The 24,648-nt window shown below is 47.0% G+C and overlaps 1 protein-coding gene across 4 annotated transcripts; it reads left to right on the plus strand.

Annotated features, from left to right (window-relative positions):
• Positions 1-1,878: 1,878 nt before the first annotated feature.
• On the plus strand, positions 1,879-24,435 carry CTTNBP2NL (CTTNBP2 N-terminal like). Of its 4 annotated transcripts, none has more exons than XM_042800110.1 (5): positions 1,879-1,908; positions 7,049-7,156; positions 17,273-17,503; positions 19,415-19,522; positions 20,331-24,435. In XM_042800110.1, exons 2-5 carry the CDS (start codon positions 7,058-7,060, stop codon positions 21,810-21,812), a joined length of 1,920 nt encoding a protein of 639 aa, XP_042656044.1. In that variant the 5' UTR covers positions 1,879-1,908; positions 7,049-7,057; the 3' UTR covers positions 21,813-24,435. The 4 variants fall into 4 exon arrangements, with proteins under 4 accessions (XP_042656044.1, XP_032862356.1, XP_032862357.1 ...); XM_033006465.2 differs by lacking the exon at positions 1,879-1,908 and adding an exon at positions 2,145-2,599; XM_033006466.2 differs by lacking the exon at positions 1,879-1,908 and adding an exon at positions 2,145-2,584.
• Positions 24,436-24,648: the final 213 nt, after the last annotated feature.

Below are 24,648 nucleotides of genomic sequence, written 5' to 3' on the forward strand. Positions count from 1 at the left end.
ATGCTGTGCCAGCTTACAGCCCCCATCTCCCTGGCAGGCTCCATGTCCTGCGCTCGCAGGATGTGGTGAGTTAACTCGGTTTTTGTTTTGTCTGACTTCCTTCATCTGTGGCACTCCACTAGCCCCCTTCCCCTTTTCTCCAGCCGCAGACAGTGAGCAACCTCCCTCTGCCAGCAGCCATCTCTTCCCCCAGGGCTGCCCGGCCTTCTCAGAGCACCCCCCTCCCCTCACACCCCCTCCAGCCCACCCTCGCTCTCCCAGGGGCTTCACCCAGCACCGTCACTTCTCTGCTGGGGGTGGAATATGGTGCATGGCAAGTAAAGGAAAGCCTGTGAGCAGGAACCTTGATACAAGCCGCTACCATTTTTATGTACGTGATGAAAGGATGTCTGCCCTAAAACCATACTCCAAGGATAAAAGAAGAGACAACAGGTGAAAAGCAGAGAGCTGGGAGAAGCACAGCATTAAGAGAAAGGTAATCATAATTAGAGGTCTTAACGTAGCAGCTGCTTGGCAATGCCACAGGGGCACTTCCAGCATGGCACAGCTCAGGAGAGGTAACCCACATGTCTTTTTTTTTTCCCTCTGGGCTCTGAGACTGTTAGACCAGAGGCACTGCAAAAGTTCCAATATCTATCAAAGCTGGGAAATAATGCTCAGACAACCCTGTCTAGATAAAACCATCTTCTTCTGACCATACTAGACAGGCTGCCATGGTTAGAGGCAAGGTTTATCTCTGGCATTATCACTGTGTAGAGTCCTGTCAGTATGTGACACCACTTTTTGCAGTGGATTCAGAAGTTTCTACTTCAGAAACAGCTGGTTTTGTATCAGGTGCCGCCACCCGACCCTGCAGGCCCGGTGCTGCAGCGCCCGGCGGCCTCCAGCCGCGGGAAAGGCCGCTAAAAACTCTTCCCATCTCTTCAGAACCCAGCGCATCCGCAGCGCCGAGCACACCTCGCAGGCAGGTTGGAGACGGGATGATTTGGGGAGTTCTCCAGAGGGTCGGCTCCTGTCTCAGCTGCCATGAGCTGCTGGGTGAGCAGCTCTGGCAAAGAAAAAAACCTGCCAGTCCCACGCCGGGAGAGCACCCACGGGTGGCGTGCCCTCCGGCAACACACTCCAATGGATTCTGGGCTCTTTCCTCAGCGATAAAATAAACCTGAGTGTTTCCACCGCCCGGTGCCCGTGTCCGCCGTGGCGGCGAGGCATCAGCAGCGGGATGTTGTGGCCGAGGGTCGGAGCGTGCCCGGGCCGGCGGGCTGCCCGGGGCAGCCACCCTGGCACCCGGCGCATCACCGCGCTCCTTCCCAAATAAAACGCGGATCTCGGAAAACACCCCGGGGCAGAGCACGGCTCTGCGGGGCGAGGCCGGGATCGGGCTGGGGCACCGGGCGGCGTGACCCGCGGGGGGAGCACCGGCCCTTTCGCAGCTCCCACTCCGCGGGGATCTGCAGCCGCTTCCCGCCGCCGGGGTTCAGGCCGTGGCAGGAGCAGCAGCTCGGACAGCCCCGGCACCGGCGGCCGGGACCGGCGGCCGGGACCGGCGGCCGGGACCGGCGGCCATGCCCGCCCCGCCCCTCCCCGCCCCTCCGCGGCGGAAGTGACGCCGCCAATCACGGCCGCCCGCTGCTCCGCCGCGAACAAAAGGGACTCTCGGGCTCCGGCCCCGCCCCCCCCGCCCCGGCCCCGCCGTCTGATTGGCTGTCGCCGCCGCCGCCGCCCGGCCCACGCCTTCGCCCCGCCTCCTCCGCGGCGGATTGGGCGGCGGGGGCGCCCGGCGGCGGCTCGGATTGGCGGCTCCGCCGTCCCTCAGCGGGCGGGTGCGCGCGAAGGGGCGGGGCGGCTGGATGGGGAGCGGAGCGGAGCGGAGCGGCGGCGGCGGCGGCGGGGCCGGGGCCGGGGCAGGTCGGTGCGGCGGGAGGGCGGCGGGTCCCGCGGCCCCGCTCCCCGGGGGTGGGCCGGCTGCTGCCCCTGCGGGGGTGGGGGCCGAGCCCTGGCGGAGGCGGCCGCGGTCGGGACCGGGGCGGGCGGAGGCCGCGGGGCGTCACCGGGAGTTCGGCGGCGGGTTGGGCCTGGCGGGCGGGCGCTGCGGCGGGGCGAGGGGCAGCAGAGCGGCGGAGGGGGCTTGTGCATCCCCGAACCCGCCCCGGGAACCACGGGCTTGGCCCACGGGGGGCGGGGGGGCCGCGCCGCCGCCGCCGCCGCTGCCCGGTGCGGGCTCTCCCTTTGTTCGCCGCGGCTGTACCGGCCCGGGGTAGCTCGACCCCGGCCCTGCCATCCCCTCCCGGGGCGGCCGGTGCCGCTGCCCGCTGCCTGCCCCCCCCCCCACACCCCCCCGGCCGCGGAGCCTCGTCCCCCACCTTTCCCGGCGCGGAGCTCCGCCGGGCCCGGGGCGGGGGGGGGGGGGGCCCGGGCAGCGGTTTGGGCTCCCCCCGGGCCCTGCAGCTCAGGGGAGCCGGGGCCGGTTGGCCTCCCGGAGCTGCAGTTGTCGCACAGCGGCGGGTCAAGGACTTCAGCGATAACCTGAACGCGAGTTTCATGTATTTGCTTCGTCCGAAGCAGTACCTCGGGAACTGAGGGGGTGAGGCCGTGGGGGGTAGGTGTCCTGTCTTGGTTCAGCTCTAAGGCACAGAGTTAGGGGGTTTGAACGCGGCTCATTTTAACCTAATTCTCTAGAGTTCTGATGCAATGCCAGGTAGCATTGTGGATGCACAATTATAAAGTGTGTGTTAGCTTTTTTATTATATAAACATAGCATGTAATTATTTTAGCAACTCAAACATCACGCTATACATGCAGCAGCATTTTTAGAAACTTGTCTATCAAGAGTTTTCAAACTAGTCATTTAGGTTCTCGTATGAACGCGATTACGCGGCTGCCCGTGCAGGCTCCTGGAAAATATCAGTTCCTCTTCAGGGACAGGAAAAAGAAAAAAAAAAAAATGAAGCTGATTCAGGATTATAGACATAGAGGCATTGTTGCATTGGCATGGTTGTAACCGTGGCTTATGAAAGGAAAGGAAATACCCTCCTTCAGAAGAAAAAAGGAACGACAAGCTATGTTCTTCACGACATTTTTTTAAAAAGTAGAAGAGTTTTGAGCCAAGCACTTGGAGAGTATCTTGAAACTTCCCTTTGACAAACTCCCCTGTCTGTGCCCTGGGCCGGGTGCTCCGGCTGCTCTTGCTTAGTGCCCGCTGCGCAGTGACTCAAACCTTCGCCAGAGCCGGTGGGTGAAGTTCTGCTCTGGCAGCGTTGGTTAACTTGCTTCGTGCTTAGATCTGCCTGAGCCCAAGCGAAATCCAACCTCTAATGGTTTCATAATCATCGTAGCGTGATTCAGGGCGCGGAAGAGCTGCCACGGTCTAGAAGCTTATCTCTTTTGTTCCTGAAGTGACACATGCCAAAGATAACTAGCCTGGTTTGTTAGCTTGCACAGTTGTACATACACTTGAGCTGGTCTTGATATTTATATTCAGTTAAATACTCGGAAATAACTTTCTAAAATAAGAGTTTTATCTCTTTCAGGGGTAGGTATGGGTCTGCTGAGGAGACTCTTTAAGGGTCCGTAGCATAGCTAAAAGGAAGTTTACCTTTACACAGCAGTAATTATCTTTGTTTATGCTCTGAAGTCTTGATTATTGTCCAAAAATGGTGGTCTATCTCAGACTCAGGGAAAATATTTATACCATCAGACTAAATAATGAGGTCTTTGCGGTTTTGTGATCTGTGTGATTGGACTCATCAGCATATTTTGCTGAATGTAAAGGGGGTAATATGCCCTGGGTATTTCTAGATCTTGTTTCTAATGCTGTGAAACTCTATCTCTTGGTTAAATGTTTTGAAATAATAGGTCAGGTTCCCCAGCTGATGAGTACAGATCTGTTTGGCAGAATGGGACTGTCTGCAAGGGGAAGAACTGGGTAATTGAATAGGGCTGGTGTGATCTTTTATTAAAAAGTGGGACAGGGGAAGGCACAGGGACGTGTAACCAGAAAGCAGTCTGGGAAAGGTCAGCTCAGGAGCTTGTGACACTGGAGGGCTGGGAAGGATTCGGATTTGGACAGGGGAGGAAGAGCTCAAATATGTGCTTATTAACTCTTTGTTTCAGAGGTGTGTCTTGTTCTTGTAAAATAATAACGTACGATGGGTAGAGTTCTTTTACATTTTCCAGGTCCCTCGTATTGAGTGGCCCTAAAAGGGAATGCTTGGGTTGGTTATAGGTTCAGCATAAAAGGCATCTGCCAGGTGTGCTCTAATGCATTAAATGGTTCCCTGTAAATCAGTGCAGAATACAAGTGCAGTTTAGCGGGCTTTTTTAGGGCAGTGACTTTTACTTGTAGCATCTGCTCCCAGTCTGTCGCCTCAGCAGCACGGGATAACCTATGCAAACAGAGCAGTTAAAGGTCTTCTGTAGCAGCAGGTTGCACACAAGGAAGCTGAGGCTATACCACTTACATCTTTAATGTTACCTGCTGTTGTTGTATAAGTGATTGCTGTGCAAACTGGCTACTGCTCTTTATTTCTGCAAGTATTTTTACCTGTATATTTTAGGACAGGGCTTGTTTATGTTATTAATCTGATTAAAGACTATAGCTACAGAGGCATGTTAAGAATAGCATGGCTTATTTCTATAACATTAAGTACAAGTCACAATGGGAATATTTAGAATGTAGAATAGAAATGATTACTGCCCAGACTAATAGCTTTAAAATATCAAACTGCAGCTGGTAGCCGTCCTCGCTTTAAGAGTGTGCCGTTCAGTGGCTAATGGAGAGCTGCCGCTGCACGTTTCCACATCATCTCTTTTTAAGAGAAAAGCACAGACAGAGTGAAAGCCCACGTTCAAATTTTATGGTTCTGGGGTAATGGAGTTAGATGATAAGCTTTGTTCTAAGATTTCAAAAAAACCTTTTTAGTTCTGGCTTACAATGCCACAAAACTAATATAACTTGAGGAATACCTGGCAAAAAAAGTTGTTGCTGTTTCCCATCAGGACCGATTCAGTCTTAGCACCTGTGAATTTAATCTGAGCAAGGACTGAGACGGTTTTGAAATTAAGCTGTGAATCTCTTGAGGAGACATTCAGATGTTCTAGAATTAACACCTGCCCCGGGAAGTGATGCAGCTTGGACTTAAGTACCAACATAAGCATGGTAAATGTTAAAGGGTAAAACCAGACCCCCTCTTTTCTCACTCTGTATGGCTCCTCATTTTCGTTTTAGCATTACTTTGCTGCTTCTGTTACACTCTCTCCCTTTTTACATAAGCTGAACAAGTTGTAAGCCACACTCCTTCCACGGGGTCTCAGCTGGGCAGGCTCCCCATGGCAGCAGAACCTCCAGCAGACGTACCCGGAGCGGAGGGGGACGGTCGGGTCCCGTCCTGGGCAGCTCTCTGACCTGACAGTGTAGCTACTGCTGAGCTGTGGCCCTGACCTGCTGAAACCCGATTTCAGTCCATATAGTGAGTTGCCTGGTTTACACTTTTGTGTCAAGCCTTGATCAGGCTTTTTTGAGACTGTGACAGACACAAACAGGTTTGCCAAACGCTCTGCTCGTGCATTTTCCTCTTGAACGTGTGTTAATGGATCTGCAATAGGGAGCATAACTGCAATGCTGACAGACCCATGGTGTCCAGTTAAATTGGTTTGGAACAGCCGTGGTACCCCGGACAGTCATGGTCACTTCCACTGAAGCTTCCTTGAGCAGCCCACGCCAACGTGGGACGAGCCAGAAGAGTCTGTAAGAAACGTTGCTGCTTTACAGAATTTCATGTGAAATGCCGTGTGAAGCAAGAACTTAAGAACATGATGAGAAACTTACCTGCTTAGCAGAGGGGACGTGAAGTAGATTTCTGATTTCTCTCGGTGTGTAAGGGCTACCTACTCCACTCTGCAAGCAGAACTTTCTGTTCCCAGCAACTGGAAAACTGCTTTGGCATAAACAAGACAGAACTTGCATTTGTGCATAATTCTCCAAGGCACAGTTATGCAAATCAGTTGTAAAGTAGCAGTGACTTCAGAAAAATTAGAGTTCAGTTGAATGTTTTAGCTGGATAACCTTTACTAGAGAAGTCTAAGTTAACCCTTTAGCACTTGCCAGTGAAGTGGAGTTTGCGATCTCTGAGTGGCGGCTTTGTGCTGTAGCATCTTCTGATTGATACAGAGAGTAGCGAAAGATGGATGTGATTTGGACTCAAAAAAGTATATTTGATTGTTGCACAAAGCACGAGGCTGTATCTACAGGTATATTTGCATTAGAAACAAGGATTTGGTCTGTGAAATTATTTCCATTGTTAACAAAATAACATAATTAAAAGGCTTATTACTCGGCAATGTCAAGCGTATCAGCAAAGATGCAGGGAGGGGGAAAAAAAGCTTTTTGTACGTGCAGTTCAGATGATGGATCTTTGTTCTTATGTGGGCAGTAAAATTATATTTAATAAATGATGGTGATAGTGAAACAGTTTGAAAGAAGGGTAATTAAATGTGTGTTTTCTGTGGCATTGATTTTTGTAAAGTGGTTTGGGCCTATCCATTAGTGATGCATAATGGCATTCCTAGGAAACGTATCGCAGCACTGAAACGTTAACTCCACCGTTACGTTTGTGTAGGTGGCCCAGTTCGGGCTGCGGTCAGCACAGCTCTCAGTCTCATTTTGGTGATGTCTGCAGCTGTGCGATCCAGCTGTGTAATTTACAGTAATATGGCTTTTAAATATCCATGGTTTTCCCTCTCCTGTTAACTTTGGCTACTTCTTGGTGAATATTATACTGTCACATTAGCCCATACATTCTGCCTGCACCATCTGGGTGTGCATATGTTCATGACCCCTTGGGAGAAGGTGAAAAATGAATCTTCTACAACTGGTCTTGGAAGCTGAAGAGAAAATGTTCACCCTGTGTATTGTTGCCTTCCCCCCATGGCAGTTTGCAGTCCAAAAAACTGGAAGCAGAAGTTAAATGGAGATTTTATGTCATAGCTTAGAATACTGATTTTAATGTACAAAGAAATACCTAGTAAACTGTGTTCCATTTTTTTTCAGGTTTTCAGGATGAATCTGGAAAAACTCAGCAAACCAGAACTACTGACGCTGTTTAGCATTCTTGAGGGAGAATTAGAAGCAAGAGATCTTGTCATAGAAGCCTTAAAGGTATGTTGTAAGTACCATGGTAAGAGACAAAAATGACAACAGTACTACTATAGGTTCTGCAAAGCGCTTGCATCCAAGGTGAAGTTCAGAGGCAAAGATTTATTAGTGATTCAGAATACCAGCTTAATATCAGCAGTACGAGGTAATAAATGCTGTATATCATTCTATGTCTTGGAATTTGTTATTGAAAACTGACTGCAAGAAGCATTTCAATGTTGAAATACAGTGTTATGCATGTGCTTTCATCCTTTCTGATAAAGATCCAAGTATTCCTGCTATCGAGAGAAATGCGAAAGGTCTGTCAGACTTCCTTTGTTGGTTTTGTTCTCCTTTAGTAGGGAGGGCTTCTTAAAGCAGAAATTCTCCTCGCCAGGAGGGATCACAGATTAGTCTTCTAGTGAGAATGCGATCACACTAAGAAAAAAGCATCTGTGGCTTGGTATTGTACGAAGCCAGAATAAGCTGGCGCTGAGAGCAGCGGACCTGGGTGCTCAGTTCCTTATTCTTTCCCTTTGCTGGCACAAGCCAGCACAGTGTAACCTGCCAGTGAGGCAGACACCAGCTAAAACGAACCCATCAAAAAAGTTAGCTTCAACCCGTGTCAGTGCAGCGGACGTCAGGGTTGTGTGAGCACGTGTGATGGGACGAGGCAGGGGTGGTGCTGGAGCAGGCACGCCTCTTCTCGCAGGGGTGGCTCATGCTGCAGGAAAACTGGCCGAAGTGATGTCAGCGCTCTGTGCTTCTGCTTCCCTTGTTCAGAGGGTGTGGGCTGGGGTACTCCGTGAAGTGCTAACGTTGAGCCTAGAAAATACTTTAAAACCATGTAGTCCATGTGTAATACTGCTGCTTTTTGAAGGATGCCTGGTTGGCACTCGGCCTCAGTAAGGTGGAGAAAAAAAATAGTGGTGTGAATGATGGAAGGGGTCAGTTTTTGAAGAAATGAATTGTGGCAGGGTTGAACATTGAAGGCTTTTTCAAGCTGACCTGTCGCTGCTCGTAATGTTTAAACTTTCAGCTATTTGAAAAGAAGAATGGCAGGCCTGAGAGCTGCAGGGACTTGGTTTTCCAGCAAAAGCTTCTGTAGCTTGATTCCAAATGCAAACACCTTTTGGGGGGTGTGAAAGGAGATCCTCCTCCAAAACAGTCAGGATGTTTATGTGCTTATTGATAATTGGGTGCGCATTTAGAGAATCTTTTTATTTTGGAGGAATGTTGTTACCCTCTCAGAGCTACCAGTCAGGTGGGAGGCTTGGCTGCTCTCTTGGATCAGACTTGCAAATATCTCCTCTGTCCTGGGATCAGTTTTCCAGTTCTGTGTGGTCAGAATGTGTTACCAAGACAAGCATCACGTTAGTGTTGCGGTGTGAAATGCACGCAGTGGGGCGCAGAGAGACCGATGGGAAGGAATGCAGCAGCTCCCTTCCCAGGGCTTTTTATTGTGTACCTTCCAATAGCATCAAGCAATTATCTTTTCTGTTGAACTTTAACCTGCAGTCCCCTCTTGCATGAGGAGATTAATATAGTCAGAATACCTTTGACATAATTTGTCAAGTAGTCATAACTGAGAAGAAAGGAGGTTGTAACCTGTTACGTAGTATAAAATACCAAGCTAGTCAAAGGTTACTGCTGTTTCCCCTTCTTTTGTAAGGGATACACTGTAGACTTTCATCTTAAGAATGCGTGGGAAGCTGAAGGTGGTAGGAAAGGGCAGTAAAAGCTTCGAATGGGATCTGGCTCTGGCTGCACGACCTCAGGTCAGCGCTGGCCCGTGCGAGCGGCGAGGTGCTGCCCGTCTCGGGTCCTGCTGGCAGGAGCCTGCCTTGCCCTTCGGGTTAGGGAAGGAAAAAAGTTCTGTAACTACTTACTCTGGTGGCTGGGCAGAGTTTCAGAAGCAGAAAATGCCCAGCTCTGCTTTGTCCATTTATTTGGAACATACAGGCAGAGAAATTCTGGCCTTACTGTGCGTTTTGTTTACTGATAGTAACTGTGGTAACAGCTGTACAGGGCTTCACCAGCTGAAGTGGTTTTATTGTGCGTGACTAATTAAAGGAAGACCCACCTTGCTAATCTGTTTACTCATGTTTTGATCCATACAAGAGTGCTGCCCTGAAGAAAACGCCTTCTAAGGCTGAATTCAAGGTTGAAACTCTGAGAGGATGGAGTTTGGCTGGCACGCGCTGGACAAACGGAGCTGTGACCGACACCGAGAGGGGTCGAGCGCCCGGGGCTGGAGGAGCCGTGGGGCTGTGGGCTGGCAGCTGGCTCCATCCCTGTCCCCCCCCCCCGTGAGCCCACCAGCCTGCTCGGCCTCGGCAGGCGGGTTTCTCTGGAGGCGGGATGGTTTTATATTAAGTGCATGTGTATGTGGGAAAGAGGCGGGGTGAAACCTGACCTTTGTTAGAGGATTGCATGATCTTAAACAATGGCGGTGTTTTTCTCCAGCAGTTACATTAGACATGTAGATGTCGGTGGTTAAAAATCAGAGGTTTATCTGCCTATTTACTTCCCATATAGTAAGAAAAATACTTTTCCCCGCATGGGCTAATTTGACTCCTAATTCAGATTTAAATGCCTCTGAACCCTCTGGATGTTTGAGGCAGGTCCTTGGTTACATCATAGGAAAGAACAAGCACTTGCAGCGTAAAAGTACCTTAATTTGTAAAGTTGTAATTTGACTATAGTACAGTCTGCAATAATTGATACTCCTACATGCTTAGAGAAAAGCGTTTACTATCTGGCATTTACCAGAGGGAATCCATGCATGCAGATGACAAAGCCTAAAATAGTTTTGTTCTGCCTCATGATAGCAGCCCACTTGTTGGTTGGCACTGGCCCTGTTTCTCACTGTCAAAATCAAGTGTCTGAGCCTGGCTTCCCACAGTCCTCTTGCTTAATTCACTCCTTCGCTTTCCTCCCTCCTCTCCACTGCCCCTCCCCTGATCTTCCTTGCTGCAATCTCCCTGGGTCTGTCTTCGCGCCCTGCCTGGAGGCAGCATCCCTCCCCTGCGTGCTGGGATGAGAGGTTTCACTCCCGAGGTTTATTTGTCTGCTGCTCGGATTCATATTGCACAGAGCAGTTGTGAGATCACCTCTAATTGATGCCTCTAGCTTATTAGCACTTGCCCTTGCTGACTTCCGTCCTCCACTGGGTTTGTTCTGCGGTTTACTTTTTTCTTGAGTATTGTTTTAAGTTGAGTGGTGGGTGTTTGTGATGGGCACCATCATCTCTGTCTGTGTATTTGCAGTGGGTCTGGTCTTGACTTTTGATATCCATTTCAAAGTGCAATGCTGCTTCGATTCAAACATCAGGTATTAGTATAAAGGATTAAGGGAATACATACCGTATTCAGAATATTCTTTTCCAGTGTTTCAGTTTGCTTTCTCTATTTTAAAACCTTTGAAAAAAAAAAGCTTTTTTTTTTTTTTTCCTAAAAGTAGCTTCTTGTCCATTAAATAAATCTTCTCAGAACAGACCTCTCTCACTTCTTATTGTGCTCCTTTTCCTGTAGTTATAATCATATTTAAATCATCCAAAAAAAAAACAGATGCTGTCAGTTGCATAATGCTAAGGGCTAGATTCTCAATCCTTATTGCAATGTAAAAAGGATTGCATGCGTGAACCACAGGTTAGTCTCCTAAAATAGGACACCATGGCTGGAAACAATTCAGTATTTAAATGGGTCTCTCTCACAATGTTAGAGCACTTTGTTCCCTGCCCCATGGTCTTTAAACAAGAGTTTTCCATACATTAGAAATGAAGTTCTGTTTACTTTTAGAAAACAGGAAACAGCTTTCTGGCTTACTTTTTTATGTTAATAAGGCCCTAGGCAATTTACACTGGAAGAGAAACTATCTATTTTGTGTTAATGACTGGGAGCTGGTATTCATTGCTTTGCTTCTGAATTCAGTGATTCATTCTATAAAGCAGTATTAATGCATTGCAAAATTAAGTGTTCATTTGTCAGTGGATTTAGAAATTAAGTTTACAGTGCAGTTTCAAAAACTAAGTCTACCTCTTATTTAAATAAAAAAAAAAAAGTTCAGTAATATAAAACCTTACTGCAGATGCTAGTAAATCTTTCACAGATGGGGCAAAATGGGCTTTTGCATCACTTATAAAGCAGCTTAGATCTAGCAGTGTTCCCATGGGCGCTGTCCTGCTGGAATGCAGGTTTTTCTTACCGCTTTTCTTGCAAGTTTGGGGAATTTTTTATTTCTTACTTGAAGCAGCCCTGTTTGCTAGTGTCTTTTGAAAGACTGATTCTCTCCAGCTTCTCAGTACCCAGATAGGTGCTGAGCGAGGAGCAGAGGTGTGGGAGTGGCTTCCATGCTGGAATGGCTCCAGATCTGGATTTCAGCCGGGCTCCCTGTTTTAACGGTGACCAAAGTGCAGGTCGTGAGCACGAAACCGTCCCTGGGCCGTCGTCATGAGCGTGCTGGGAGCGGCACGGCCAGGCTCATACTGGGATTTGTACCGTCTGCACTGTGGACCAAAAGGTCCCAGGGAAAGAAGTTGCAGTTTTGTGCCATTTGATGTTTCCTGAGAAAATTTCGTACATTTTTCAAAGCTGATAACAGGCCTTATGTGGGCAAATCTGAGTAGCTCTTGTTTACCTGTTTTATTCATATGATATAATGATGGCAATTAAGACAGCTACTGTATTTGAGCAATGTAGTGTCTGCTGTGTGGCGCTCTGCTAGGCATTGCTTCAGAGCTGCAACCAAAGTAAGACTCAGAATCCCACTCCAGAATTTTGACATTTATTTTTGTGCTAAGCAAGTGGTCCCCACCCCCATTTCCCTTCTCCCTGTCAGTGATTGCTATGACCTCAGCTTGTCTTTATTCCCAATATCTGTCTCCGGGGAGAGAAGCTAATAAGGAAGTTCAAGGCAGTAAGAAGCTATTTAAAGATTATAACCACTCTCTGCAACATAAAGGAGGAACTTCTGTGCAAATTACTACTGGAGAACTGCATACACAGTAGCTAAAGTTAATTAACAGTGTGTTTGTGCAGTGCCGAGGGTTAAAACCTAAACTCTAAAATTACAGGCAAGAGTAATACTCTCCTTTATGTCCAAAAAAATGCTTGAAACAAGTCTTGGAAACTCCCCGTTTGATGTTCCAGTAAAACAAGTTGTAAAGATTATTGAAGGCAGAGAGAAAATGCTGTCACATAAACAAGGTTTCAGTAAAAGGAAACCTTTCATATAAAAAAAATTACACAAATAGGTTATGGGAAACGTTCATCCCAAAACAGCCTAGAAATCCCAAGAGGAAACAGTAGCTTTTCCCTAACAAAGTGAAGCCTTTGCTTTGCCTGCCTGCACAGGAAACATTTCTTCATTTGTCAGATACTGCTTCTGCTCCATAAAATCAAAATCCTCTCTTTTCAAATGGACTAGCAGTGGTCAGTTACCCTAGCTTGAGCTGAAAGCCAGCCAGCTCGAAACGGTGCCCTTTCCGCATATGCCTGATTTTTCTGATAGTCAGGAGTTTCGTTTTTAAGGGTAGTTAACGTGTGTAGCTGCTTCCTTTTTTTTCAGAGCAGCCCACGCTTTAAATGTTATTTTTTTTCCTGTTTTGCCAAAATTGCCAAATTTTGTTGTTTTTTTGGAGTTTGACTGCTTTGATAGGAAAACCATAAGCCTACATATTTGAGATGTTACAGGCGAAGGTACTGAATTAGAAGATAGTATTGTATCTTCTTTCAAAGCGCAGTTGATGTTGGAAGTATGTATGCTGTCTCTGGTTTTCCAGATTACATTTTCCACTCCTAAGCTAACAATGATTACTGTAACCTTATTTCCTTATTATTGAGCCTTGATTTCCTGTGGATTTGTGTTTTAATAGGTCAATACTGGGATCTGAGGTCTAAGTGGATTTTTCCACTTTGGGCTCACTAATAGAATATTCCTGTTGAATCATCAAGTTGCTTCTCTTTTGAAAGTTGAACAAAAACCGTATTTAAGACTGGATTCCTGTTCAGATGGGACAAAAAAAAACTGTTGGAGATGTTTATACATGACCTCCAGTGATGGTAAAAGTTGAGCTGAAGAGTTGCCTCAGTGAGGAGCATAAGCCAGGGGAGAAGTCACTCATGTATGTGACCGTTCAGTATGAAATAACCTGTGTGGATTATGGCACTGTGACTTAGTTTTAGAAGAGCTGTCCCAGTTATTTTGGTGACAGAGGTGGCTGCTCAGAGGTGTCACAGGCAGCAGACTGAAAAATCCGCATCTTCATTTCCATGTGCATGGCAGCCCAAATGCCAAAGCACTGGATTTGGGTTTGTGAACTGGATGTGGTTGGGTAAGATCGCCTGTTTAAGACTTTTCCTAGTCTAGACCACTTTAATTAATGTTTATGCTCTGCTGGCTACTAAAGAATTGGTGGACTTCAGAAAGCTATTAATGTTATAATAGCCTCATGTTTGTTATGCTAGTTCAGGAAAATACTTAATTGCTCAAAAGTAGCGAGGAAGAACTTCTTGTTCTTTCCCACACAGGAAATAAACTGCCCCGCTAAATTCAACAATTCAGAGCCCAGTGCTGCCAGGAGCAGAGGGGGAACGTGGCTCCTGTTACACCTTCGGTCTTGCAAAAAATCAGACCTTAGAGGTAGTGGCTGTGACCTTAATCCCAGTTCTTTAAGATTTTCTTAGAAAGACCTTGCCCAGGAGTACACTTTCCAAATGTCCCCTGGTTTGCTTATGCTGTTAAAGTGCTGGTGTCGCCCATGTTTCTGTGTGGCCGTGGAGGGACCAGCACTGGGGTGGGTTGAGTTTGAAGGAAGAGCAGCTCATCTGTCAAAGCAGTTGGGTCAGCGTGATGAATGTCCCAATTTGTATTTACAGACTTCTTAATGTTTGAGTCACCTAGAAATTCCCAACACACTTATAGTGAGGTTTGGTTGAGTCATTTTTAGAAATTCTTCAGAATAACTGAAGATTTCCTGCCTCTCAAAAAAAACGCAAAAGCCTGTAGTTTTTCCTGTGATTCATTAAACCAGGGGTGGCTCATTATCCAGGGCTGCCCTCCCATTTCCAGGGCTGATCTTTTCCTTCCTCTTTTTTTTTTTTTTTTTTTTTTATTATTATTATTATGTAAAGTTAGAACAATATCTTCAGCTCTGATCAAAGGTATCCACCGTTCCAGGTGGATATTACTGATAAAGAGGGAGGGGTATTTGTGAGTGTGAGCTGTTCCTCTGTATTTATTTACTGCAAGGGTTAAAATACAACTCCAAACCTGTATCATGTCCCTAATTGGGCTTGGTCATGGAGGAGAAATGGAAGGAAGAACGTTTTGGTTTAGGGATTTTTATGCCGCTTGTCAGGGTAATGCATACCCTTCTCCTTTTGGAAGCAGAGATTGACTTTTATTGATTATTTCATGCTAATCACATGGTTGCATCTTAAAATATAGTCAGGACCAGCAAATCTCATCAGTTATTTAAGCAAATTGCTTGTCTAGCCGTCCTCTGACCTACACAGCTCAGTTACAGCAGTTTGCTTTTCTATTTTAGAACATCTGTGCCGAGCGGTGTGTGGGGAGGTGTCTAGAGCATCACTGTTGCTCTTGTGTGCTTGGGGGAAGTGTTTGCATTTTCGATACAGTTTACTGGATGTCAGGAAACAGCCATTCCAACAGTTCCTGCCTTCTAAGTTGTCTTTTCGTTTTAGTCAGACTCAGTCTTCCCTAGCTGAAAGCTGTCCTCGAGCAGTCCCATCCGAAAGGGCTCACAGTTTCCCAGTGACAGTTTGCCGTTCTTGCCAGCTGGAGGGCTTTCTGAAGCTGCGCGCAGCCAGGCTGGCAGGTTCGCCCTCCGTTCCGAGCAGAGAGCTGTGTTCCACCCCGCCACAGCCAAATGCCATTTCGCAGCAGCAGCAGCAGCAGCAGCGCCGGGGCTTTGTGCAGCTTGTGCAAAGAGCCCTTGACCAGCTCTGCGTTTGATTTGGGATGGCTCGCGCTCTGCCCAGGTGCCAGCCGAGCACACCTCGAAAGCCGACGCGCTCCCGAGGCAAACCGTGTCCCGCGTGGGCTGTGCTGGGAGAGGGGCAGCCGGCATCGCACCTCCCCTCCGCAGGTCAGGCGGCGCTTTGCTAGCCAAGCGCGCTAACCTGCGCTCCAAAATAAATTACCTTAAACGCGGTGGCACAGGGGGGAAGGAGAGCGGGGCGGAAGGTGCCGGGGCGGTTGCGTTTCAGAGAAGGGCGGTGTGGGTCAGTGGTGCAGGGGAAAGCCCACGCCCCTCTCTGTGGCCTCACTAGGAACCTGCACGGTACATGGTCATTTATACACTCTAGAAAAGTAAAGGTGTGAATTCTGTCCCAAGGACTGGTTACCGTGACTGTAAGGAATGAAGAAGAATCAAATGTACACCTTGGATTGGGAAGGTGTTCCTTCTTGGCAGAGTGCATCAGCTCTGATGTGCACGGGACTGTGCTGTCAGCGATATACACTGGAATGAATCACCATCAGAGTTTTCCACAAATCCATAGCGTCTAGCCCAAAACCATTGCAGTTGAAATCAATGATTAAATTTCTTGGAGCAGAGATAGATCAGCTCTGAGGGCTCTTTTGAATCTAGGTCTGTTTTACCTCTTATGTCTTCTGGTGCGTGGAGATCTCTTTTCATGTGGTTTCTTATCATGGTGGTAAACATGTAGATAATATTTTAATATCTGTGTGCTTATGAAATTTTGTTTTGTTTTGTAGAACTTCCCAGCAGTCATTTGGTAGGATAAGGCTATTGGTATCCTAACAAACAGATTTCCAGGTGGAATGGCTGATTCTGAATGTTGTAAATGTAAAGCCTAGCATGTGTGAGTTTCCTTAATTCTTATGTGTCACCAAAAGAAACCTAATCATTCCTATCCTGCTTCTTGAGAAACTAAACTTTGTTTAGTCTGGATGAGAATATTAAGGATTTCATTAACAATTTACAGATTTTTAAGCTATTGCCAGAATAAAGCTCTTTAATTGCTCAACATTAAATTCTTTGATGGTGACATAGAGCAGTTGTGTGGCTTCTTGACTTCCACCAGTCCAACAGTAAATGATTAGCTGAGGAAGAATTGATATTTACCTTCTTTTCATTTCTCACAGTTGTGGAATGTAAGTCATGGACGTAGCAGGTAGCTGTGGTATGAGGATGTTAGTAGGAGCAGTATATTCTGGAGATGCTGTGTTTTTCAGCAACTTTCCTTTGTTTCTAGTTTGTTTGGGGCCACTTGGTTACAAGCCATTGTTCAACTGGAGGGACAGTGAGAAGTTAAGCACATCCTTTGTACAACCTCCCACGCGGTTATTTCGGACTGCCTGTGAAGAGTATGCATTCGCTTGTGTTCCAGCTGTGGAAATGCAAGTGTCTTTTGCAAATTTTTTCAAGACTCGAGTATCTCAGCTGGAGAGCGGGTGGCTGTGAGGAGCGGTGGTGAAGCAGGGGGACACCCAGCTGGGCGCTGCTGATTCAGCCTGCGAGCCCTGGGCTCGCTGCCCTGTATTTGATCCTTCTAGATTTTTATTATCTTTATTAGTGGGGGACCATCAGCTTTTGCTTCTTTTAAATGTATTAATGAGTGTTTTTATTAGCTTGGAGCCCAGCTGAAACTTTAAATGTTAATAGTGTAAAAATCCCTTTTGATGAGAGAAGGATTATTGTCCTCACCATACACTTAACTTTCCGTAGTTTTAACTTGCTGGAGCAGAGTCTGCCACTGGAGGAACAGTATGTGCACCTAGCATGTGAAAAGCACGGTGTTTGTCCCCTTGTCACTGGCCCAGTCAGAAATGGCAAGGTGCAGGTGGGCTTTGGAGGTCACACGTGGCACAGCCTGCACCGCTGTGCAGCAGGTACATCACCTGGCGGGCCTGTCTGAGGAATTACTCTTTCTTGTCTGTTAACCAAGGGCCTTTAACACGACACACTTGTGTTCTTTCCTGTCTGAAAGCTCTTATTATTCTAGCAGATAACAGGATATGAATCAGACTGTGTTACAATCTCTTTAGGTGGAAAACTGGAGAAGAGGAATATTAACTACAGAGTGTACCTTCTTCTTTAGCTAGCTTTCTATTTTAAATATATTGAAATGCAAGTTTGCTTTTGTATTGCAGGCCCAGCATAGAGACACGTTCATTGAAGAACGCTATGGGAAGTACAACATCAGTGATCCTTTAATGGCTTTGCAGAGAGATTTTGAGACCCTAAAAGAAGGAAATCATGGTGAAAAGCAACCAGTATGCTCCAATCCCTTATCTATCTTGAAAGTGGTGATGAAACACTGCAAGAATATGCAGGAAAGAATGTTATCCCAGCTAGCTGCTGCGGAAAGCAGACACAGAAAGGTAGGTCTTGCTTCACATAAGATGTGCAGAAGTTGATAGTTGCTTTTTGGTAATATGTTGACTTCAGTAAAAACACTTCAGCGCCTTGAGTCTTGGTAAGGACTTTGGCACCTATTATTCTTCATATACAGCTTTAACAATATACTGACACCAACGAAGTGTTTGGTCCATGTGTCAGTACTTCCACAGCGGTTTGCTCCTCTGGCATACCGTAGTTTACTAGAGGAACATAAAGGGGCACACAAGTCTGAAAGCAAGAGGCCACTGAACTCTGTTCTTGGAGTCTTGCTACAACATATTCTCTTTGTTAAAGGCTAGCTAGCCTTTAATAAAAGCATGTTTACATGTTTATTTAGTCCTGCAGTATATTTAAGCAAGTCAAAATTATTACAGTATTTGTCCCTGCTAGATAGTCAGGGCAGAGGAGCGTGCACCGCTGGAATCTCCAACTGGGAGAATCTCCTCTGGAGCATCCCTACAGTCACCTGCATTGCAGCACTCTGTCTTAGCCTCTTCACATACTACTTTTCCATCTTAAAAAATAGCTGGGATTTTTGCTTTTACTTGCATCAGTGGCAGACTGAGGTGGTGCTGTTACCCTGGTGTCTAGCACCTGCCTCTTACAATATCACATCTAGATGTACATTTGGCTAGTGCCTGGGCTAATACCATCCTGTATTTTGTCAGGTATGTCACTCTTGCTTTGATTAAAACTTACTAAATCATGTACAAAGATCTCAAAAGCAAGTAGTCACGTTCTGTTTCTAATCAAAAGGTTCGAAGTTGAATCCTCTGTTTCATTGCCCATCAGCATGTGGGTTAAAGTTTATTTTCCTGTATTCTGTTTTGTTGGGGACAAGACAGAGCAAATTCCTTTCAGTCTGTGAATAATCTGAAGCGTTTCTGTTGCAGAAACCTTACTATGACACAAGCAACCAGCCAGCTTGACTTTTACATCACAGACCCTGTGCTTAGTGTGGGCAGCTGGAGGTATCTTCAGCTTTCGGTTTGTCCTCTAAGTCACTGGAAGTAACAGCAAGGCTGCGTTTCACTTTTCAGCCAAGTATCTAGCTAAATCCTACTACTAAAGTCAGATATGTTTTCCCCTTCTCCTTCTGTCCTTCTTGTGTCCTTCTGCAAAAAGTACTTAAGGATACTGAAGCATTGTTTGGAAGCTTAAATTTCAGGAAGACTGAGGAGCTGCTAAATTCATGCAGAGCCTAGAGTTTTGGTGGTGAGATACATCAGAGTCTCTTGGGAAGTTTGTGTTCTGGCTTTTCTGTTGAGTTAATAGAATTTCAATTATTCATGTAATTCAGTGTTAAAGCTGAAGGAGCTCCTTAGCGGGGTCCTTACGGCGAGCAGTTTCATTTCAAGAGCTCATCTTGTTCTTAAGTGGAAGAACAAATTAATGTTCTTTAAAATAAACTTTGCGCTGCAGTCCTCAGATCCCCCGTGAGGAGCTGGGGGAGCAGCCTGGGCGCGGGTCAGCACTGAGAGCGTAGCCAGTGGCCGGGCTGTGGCTGCTGGTGCCCCGGGCGGCGCCTCTGCTCCCGCTGGGGTTTCTGTTAGCGGGGCTGCCGGGCGGTCCCGGGGCGGGCACCACGCCGCCGGGCACGGGTAACCTGGACCCGCGAGGCTGTGGTGCAGTCTGGGGGAAAAGCATCCGATTCAGGTATTTAAGAGCGAAATTAAGAAACACGCACGAGGCGAGGTTTTCCTAAGTTCTTTTGCAAACTGACTCAGCTCTAGCAGATAATAGCGCAGTCACTGGCCCAAAAGCTGCTTTTGTGGGGTGTTTTGGAGCAGGCGCTGGGCGGCGGCGGGGCCTGCTCTCCCGTCTCGTTTGGCTGGGGACCGGGCGCGTTGCCCCGTGCCTGGGCCCCCAAGGGACCCGTGTTTGTGTGGCAGGTGATCCTGGACCTGGAGGAGGAGAGGCAGCGGCACGCCCAGGACACGGCGGAGGGGGATGATGTCACCTACATGCTGGAGAAGGAGCGGGAGCGGCTCACCCAGCAGGTAGGCTTTGGGAGCTGGGCATCACCCCACCCACGGAAACCCCGGGCTCCTGGGTGGAGAAGGCGGAGCTGATGTCTAATTGCGCCCCGTGCGGAGAGAGGAGTGGGGACCTCCCTCCTCTCTAAGGTGCTCCTGGCTTTTTTCGTTCCGATACGACAAACAAGCTGAATTTTGGGGGGCGTTTTGGTAGCTGAGCAGCACTGAAAACTATTAATAGGCAATCAGATGCTTTGACATCTTACTTCAGCCTGAAACCTGAGAAGTTCTCAAGACCAGGGCTGCACTCACAAATTATAGGGCTCTCTAGTACTCAAAATTCAGAACAGGTCGTGAAAGATCTCCCAGGGGGCTTATTCAGAGACAATAATAAATATTTAAGCTACTACTTTCTGTTACTGAAGCACTGTAGACTTTTATTAAACATACATAACACACCAGCATTTTAGTCTAAATGCCTTTAAAAGGCAAACCAGCAAAGTAGTAAATGAGGTGGAAGGAAGCTTTGCTCCAGATCGCTTGTTCGATCAGTGCGTGCCAGACTGGCTGTATATCTCACTAAAGGTCAGCTGAATTTCATACGTGGTAAAACTACTAGTAAATAATAATTCGTAATACGTGCAACCTAAGTCACACAAGACTGTCTGGCCAAGATAGCTGGAGCAAGAACCTCTTTCTTAGCCATTGCCACCTCTTACCGGGGGATTTCTCCAAGATACGTAGTAGCCCAATTCCCTTTTGGGGCATTGTACTTCATTTATTTTCAAGAGGTTTTTTGGTTCCCTTAGTCTTTTTTGTTCTTGTCTTCCAGTTGGAGTTTGAAAAATCCCAAGTGAAAAAGTTTGAAAAAGAACAGAAGAAGCTGTCAAGCCAGTTGGAGGAGGAAAGGGCACGCCACAAGCAACTGTCTTCCATTCTTGTCGTGGAGTGCAAGAAAGCCACTGCCAAAGCAGCTGAAGAGGGGCAGAAGACAGCAGAATTGAGCTTGAAACTGGAGAAGGAGAAGAGTAAGGTGAGTAAACTGGAAGAGGAGCTGGCATCCAAGAGGAAGCGGGGTTTACAGATGGAAGCACAGGTAGAAAAGCAGCTCTCAGAGTTTGACATTGAAAGAGAACAGCTGAAAGCCAAGCTGAACAGAGAAGAAAACCGTACAAAAGCACTCAAAGAAGAGGTGGAGTGTCTGAAGAAAGCCCTGAAAGAGCTGGAGGCTTCTTGCCAGGAGCACAGTCCTACTGAGCCTCTGCAGCCAAGCCCCTCGGTGATGTCCAGAGGTGTCGCGACTGACAGTCCCACGGTGAAGTCTACGTCTTGCCAGACGGAGGGTCTGCAGGCAGACCGAGCAAATCCTGCCAGCACCAGCAAAGCCGTACGCACCACGTCTCCCAGCCCTGCCGCACCTGCTCATCCCTACGCAAAATCCAATGGTCATTGTGATACAGACGTGCAGGCGGGTGGTGAGCTGCTGCAGACAAATGCAGCAGAGAACCCGGCTCAGAAGGAGAAATCTGCCGGTGCAGCCTCAGAAAACGCAGTTGAGAATGGAAGTTCTCCCGTAAGAACAGAGTCACCGGTGCCTCTGATGTCCCAGCTCCCTTCGGGTGGGGCCTCCCTGTCTCCCAGCAGCACCGCTGCCTCCTCGCTCACACCTTCTCCCTGCTCCTCACCAGTTCTGACTAAGCGCTTAGCGGGAGCTTCAGCAAGCAGCCCGGGCTACCAGTCATCCTACCAGGTGGGGATCAATCAGCGTTTCCATGCAGCTCGGCACAAGTTTCAGTCTCAGGCGGAACAGGACCATCAGTCCAGTGGTCTGCAGAGCCCACCGTCACGGGATTTGTCTCCCACTCTAGCCGACAACTCTGCCGCCAAGCAGTTGGCCCGCAATACAGTCACTCAGGTCCTTTCCAGATTTACCAGCCAGCAGGGACCTATCAAACCCGTCTCCCCTAACAGCTCACCTTTTGGCACGGACTATCGAAATCTGGCAAATGCTGTGAGCCCCAAAAACGAATCTGGTCACTCTCCAAGCGCTGGCAAGGTTTCCAGCCCACTGAGCCCGCTGTCTCCTGGGATTAAGTCACCAACCATTCCTAGAGCAGAAAGAGGGAACCCTCCACCCATTCCTCCAAAGAAACCCGGCCTCGCTCAGTCGCCTGCTGCTCCTGCTCCACTAACCAAAACCTCCTCCCAGGCACCCTCTCTGGGTGCCCCCATGGACGTGGCAAGTAGCTGCTCTAACAATACTGTGGTGTCAAATGGCAAAGACCTTGAGATACTCCTGCCAACCAGCAGCTAGTCTCCAGAAAATGTGAATGTGACATTCCACGGCTCAGCATCCTAGAGCTAAGACACTGTTTTTCCACTCCATGTTATTTATTTCCATAGTAGCAGATTCTGTCTGTATAAAGCATTTAGTGTATTTTTTCTTTTTTGATAGGTAAGAAAATATTTTTGTTTATGAAGAAACCTTAACTACAGCTATACAGTAGCCTCAAAATGTCTCATGGCAACAGTCAGATCATTAGAGGTAACAAGAACCATAATCATGTGATGGGACCTAACTATCAAACTCCAATGGGACTGAAATGCTACTTTTAAATTATGCAGAAATAACTTTTGCAGACTTTTTACTCCGGATGAACATTTTATAAAAAGTGCCTGAACTAAGCCTGCAATATGAATGTGATTCTCTGAAATAGGTGAGGAGGGAGGCCATCCAGGCGCAGAAACAAATTATTCTGAGTCCTGAATGTTGAAACCAACACTGGTTTTAATTCTTTCATTTGCTAAAATGAGTTGGCAAATGTGCTACAAATTCTGTAGGGTGACCACCAGACTGATGCAGCCAGCCATACTTTGTCCTTTAGGACGTAGCTCCTAGCTATTCGGGGAAGCACACATAAGTTTCTTGGGGTAAAATTTAGCCATAATACAATCTAGATTACTTTACTTTTCTCTCCCTATTCATTGTCTGTGTAGTTATTTTTGCTTTCCTGTAACACATTCTGCAGAGATGCCTTTACGTGTGCTTTAAGTGGTAAAACTCTGGTTTCTGGTGTGTCACCTTGAATTTTCAAGCTCTTCAAGCATTCTACTGTTGTGTGTAGAACTTCTGAGAAAAGATCTTGCTATTATTTGACAAAGATCTTGCTATTACTTGAAAAAAATCACTAGTCCACGTGATACAGGTTTTTTTGCAACGTGGGATCTTTTACTATAAACAAAGGCAATAATTTTGTTCGTCATCTCTATCAGTTGTGCCTGGCTGACCTGAGTTTTACCCGCTAGTTAGCTGTGGGATCTTGCTGCCTTTCCTTGGCTGCAAATATGGAACCAAATCATTACTGTCCTGTAAGCGAATACGTATATATGTGTAAGTAGTTTCACACACATACATACTAAATACACAATGTATTAGGAAAATCTTTATGTATTCTTGATCTTCTGCTTAATATGAAGAAAATGTGGGAATTCATGGAGATTAAAAAATCATTTAGCGAGGAATTGCTGAACTTTGAGGCAAATTATGTGTGTGAAAAATTACTTGGGCCCAAGAGGGGAGAAGCAACTGGTTCCTGCGCAGAAACATTGGCTGCAAGAAGCGTGGTTCTCGCTGCAGGCGCGCTGCGTGTGCTGTCCACCGCTCTGCAGCACAGCACGGTTGGTTTCCTGAGTCACCACGGCGAGAAATACAGGACAGGCGCAGCAGAGATCAGTCGCAGAGGCCAAGAGCACAACCCAGAGTTAACTGTCTCAGGTGGTGCATGTGAACTGATCCTCAGTTTAGGAACTGGACTTGCTGTTCGTGCCAGTCAATGTTCAGCATCTCCCTCTGCAGCAGTGTCACGTTTACGCAGAGCACAGCTTCCCACTGCCAGAGACACTTTCTCCTTTGTCATTTTTCAGTATTTAATTAGACGAAACACGTCCACCTTTATTGTAGGAAAGATCCCTGCGGCAGCGGGGGGGATGCACTACTGTACACGACCCGATGGGTTCCGTCTGGCTTTGAGCCTCGGTCCGCAGGACATCGGAGCTCTTGTGCCGCTTTGAGGCGGCCGTTGGCTGAGGTGCCCCTCTGTCCTCTCCCGCACAGCCGTGGCAGGTATTTAGACTAGAACAAGAGGGGTTTGCAGACCTTTCAGTAGCCTTTTGAATTAGGGTATTATGTGTATTGTTCCTAATCCAGGGGAACAGGCTGTGTACTGACAGTAGGGAGACAGAGACAGCCTAGAGATAAATGGGCAGTGACGCTTTTGGAAGCACATTTATAACTTTTTTAACGTTTAAGTATCCACAGCAGATTTTTCCTCTTGATGAGGGTAACTGTAAAAACTGGTGGGCACATGGATTTTGGCCCACGTATCACTTCCAATTCAAAAGTGAGGCTTTTGTATACACTGCTTTAATGTGTTTCTTTGCTTTTACATTAATCTAACTGGTATTATCCCCTTTCTTTATCCATAGCTCTAGAGAGAGATACTATGATGAAGTCTATTAGGAAATGCACTGAGTACTGTTTCTTCTAAAATATAATATGGGAAGGGGGTGTGCAAAAGAATGTATTTTTGCTAGTAGCCTATCTTCTGAGAGAAACTAAGCACAAGATACTAAAATGGATCCAACTAATTCAGTAAGACATTTAGAGTTAGTATTTAACTGTTGATGTAGATTCTGTGTGGAAGCAACTAAATATTTCTTCTATAAGTCACATCTGTTATAAGCAGACGTTGTTGCAGAGTTTGTCACTGGCTAATGGAGTATAATGAAGTGCAAAATGTATACACTAGTATTAATTCATTAACACTTGTAAATTTGTAAAGCCAAATGTACCGAGCTGAAGTCTTTAATCATTTTTATAGCTGATGGCATTAAACATGTTAAACATTCATATTATCAATAAAGGATTTTATTTTTAAGATGTGCAAATTGCTTAAGAAAATGTTTGGAGTCAGGACTGTGGGGACTGAGGCTGCCTAGCAGGAAAGGGTCAGGGTGGTGGTAGCTGGGCGTCTGTATTCCTGTGGAGACGGGGGCTTTAATCTTCGCTCTGTGATGCCCGAGGAAGAGGAGGGTAGGTGATGAGCCCCGGGGGGGGGGGGGGGCCCTGCTCGTCCCTCTCCCCCTGGGGC

Source organism: Tyto alba, unplaced genomic scaffold (genome assembly GCF_018691265.1).
Source record: "Tyto alba isolate M040663 unplaced genomic scaffold, T.alba_DEE_v4.0 Super-Scaffold_30, whole genome shotgun sequence".
NCBI lineage: Eukaryota > Metazoa > Chordata > Aves > Strigiformes > Tytonidae > Tyto > Tyto alba.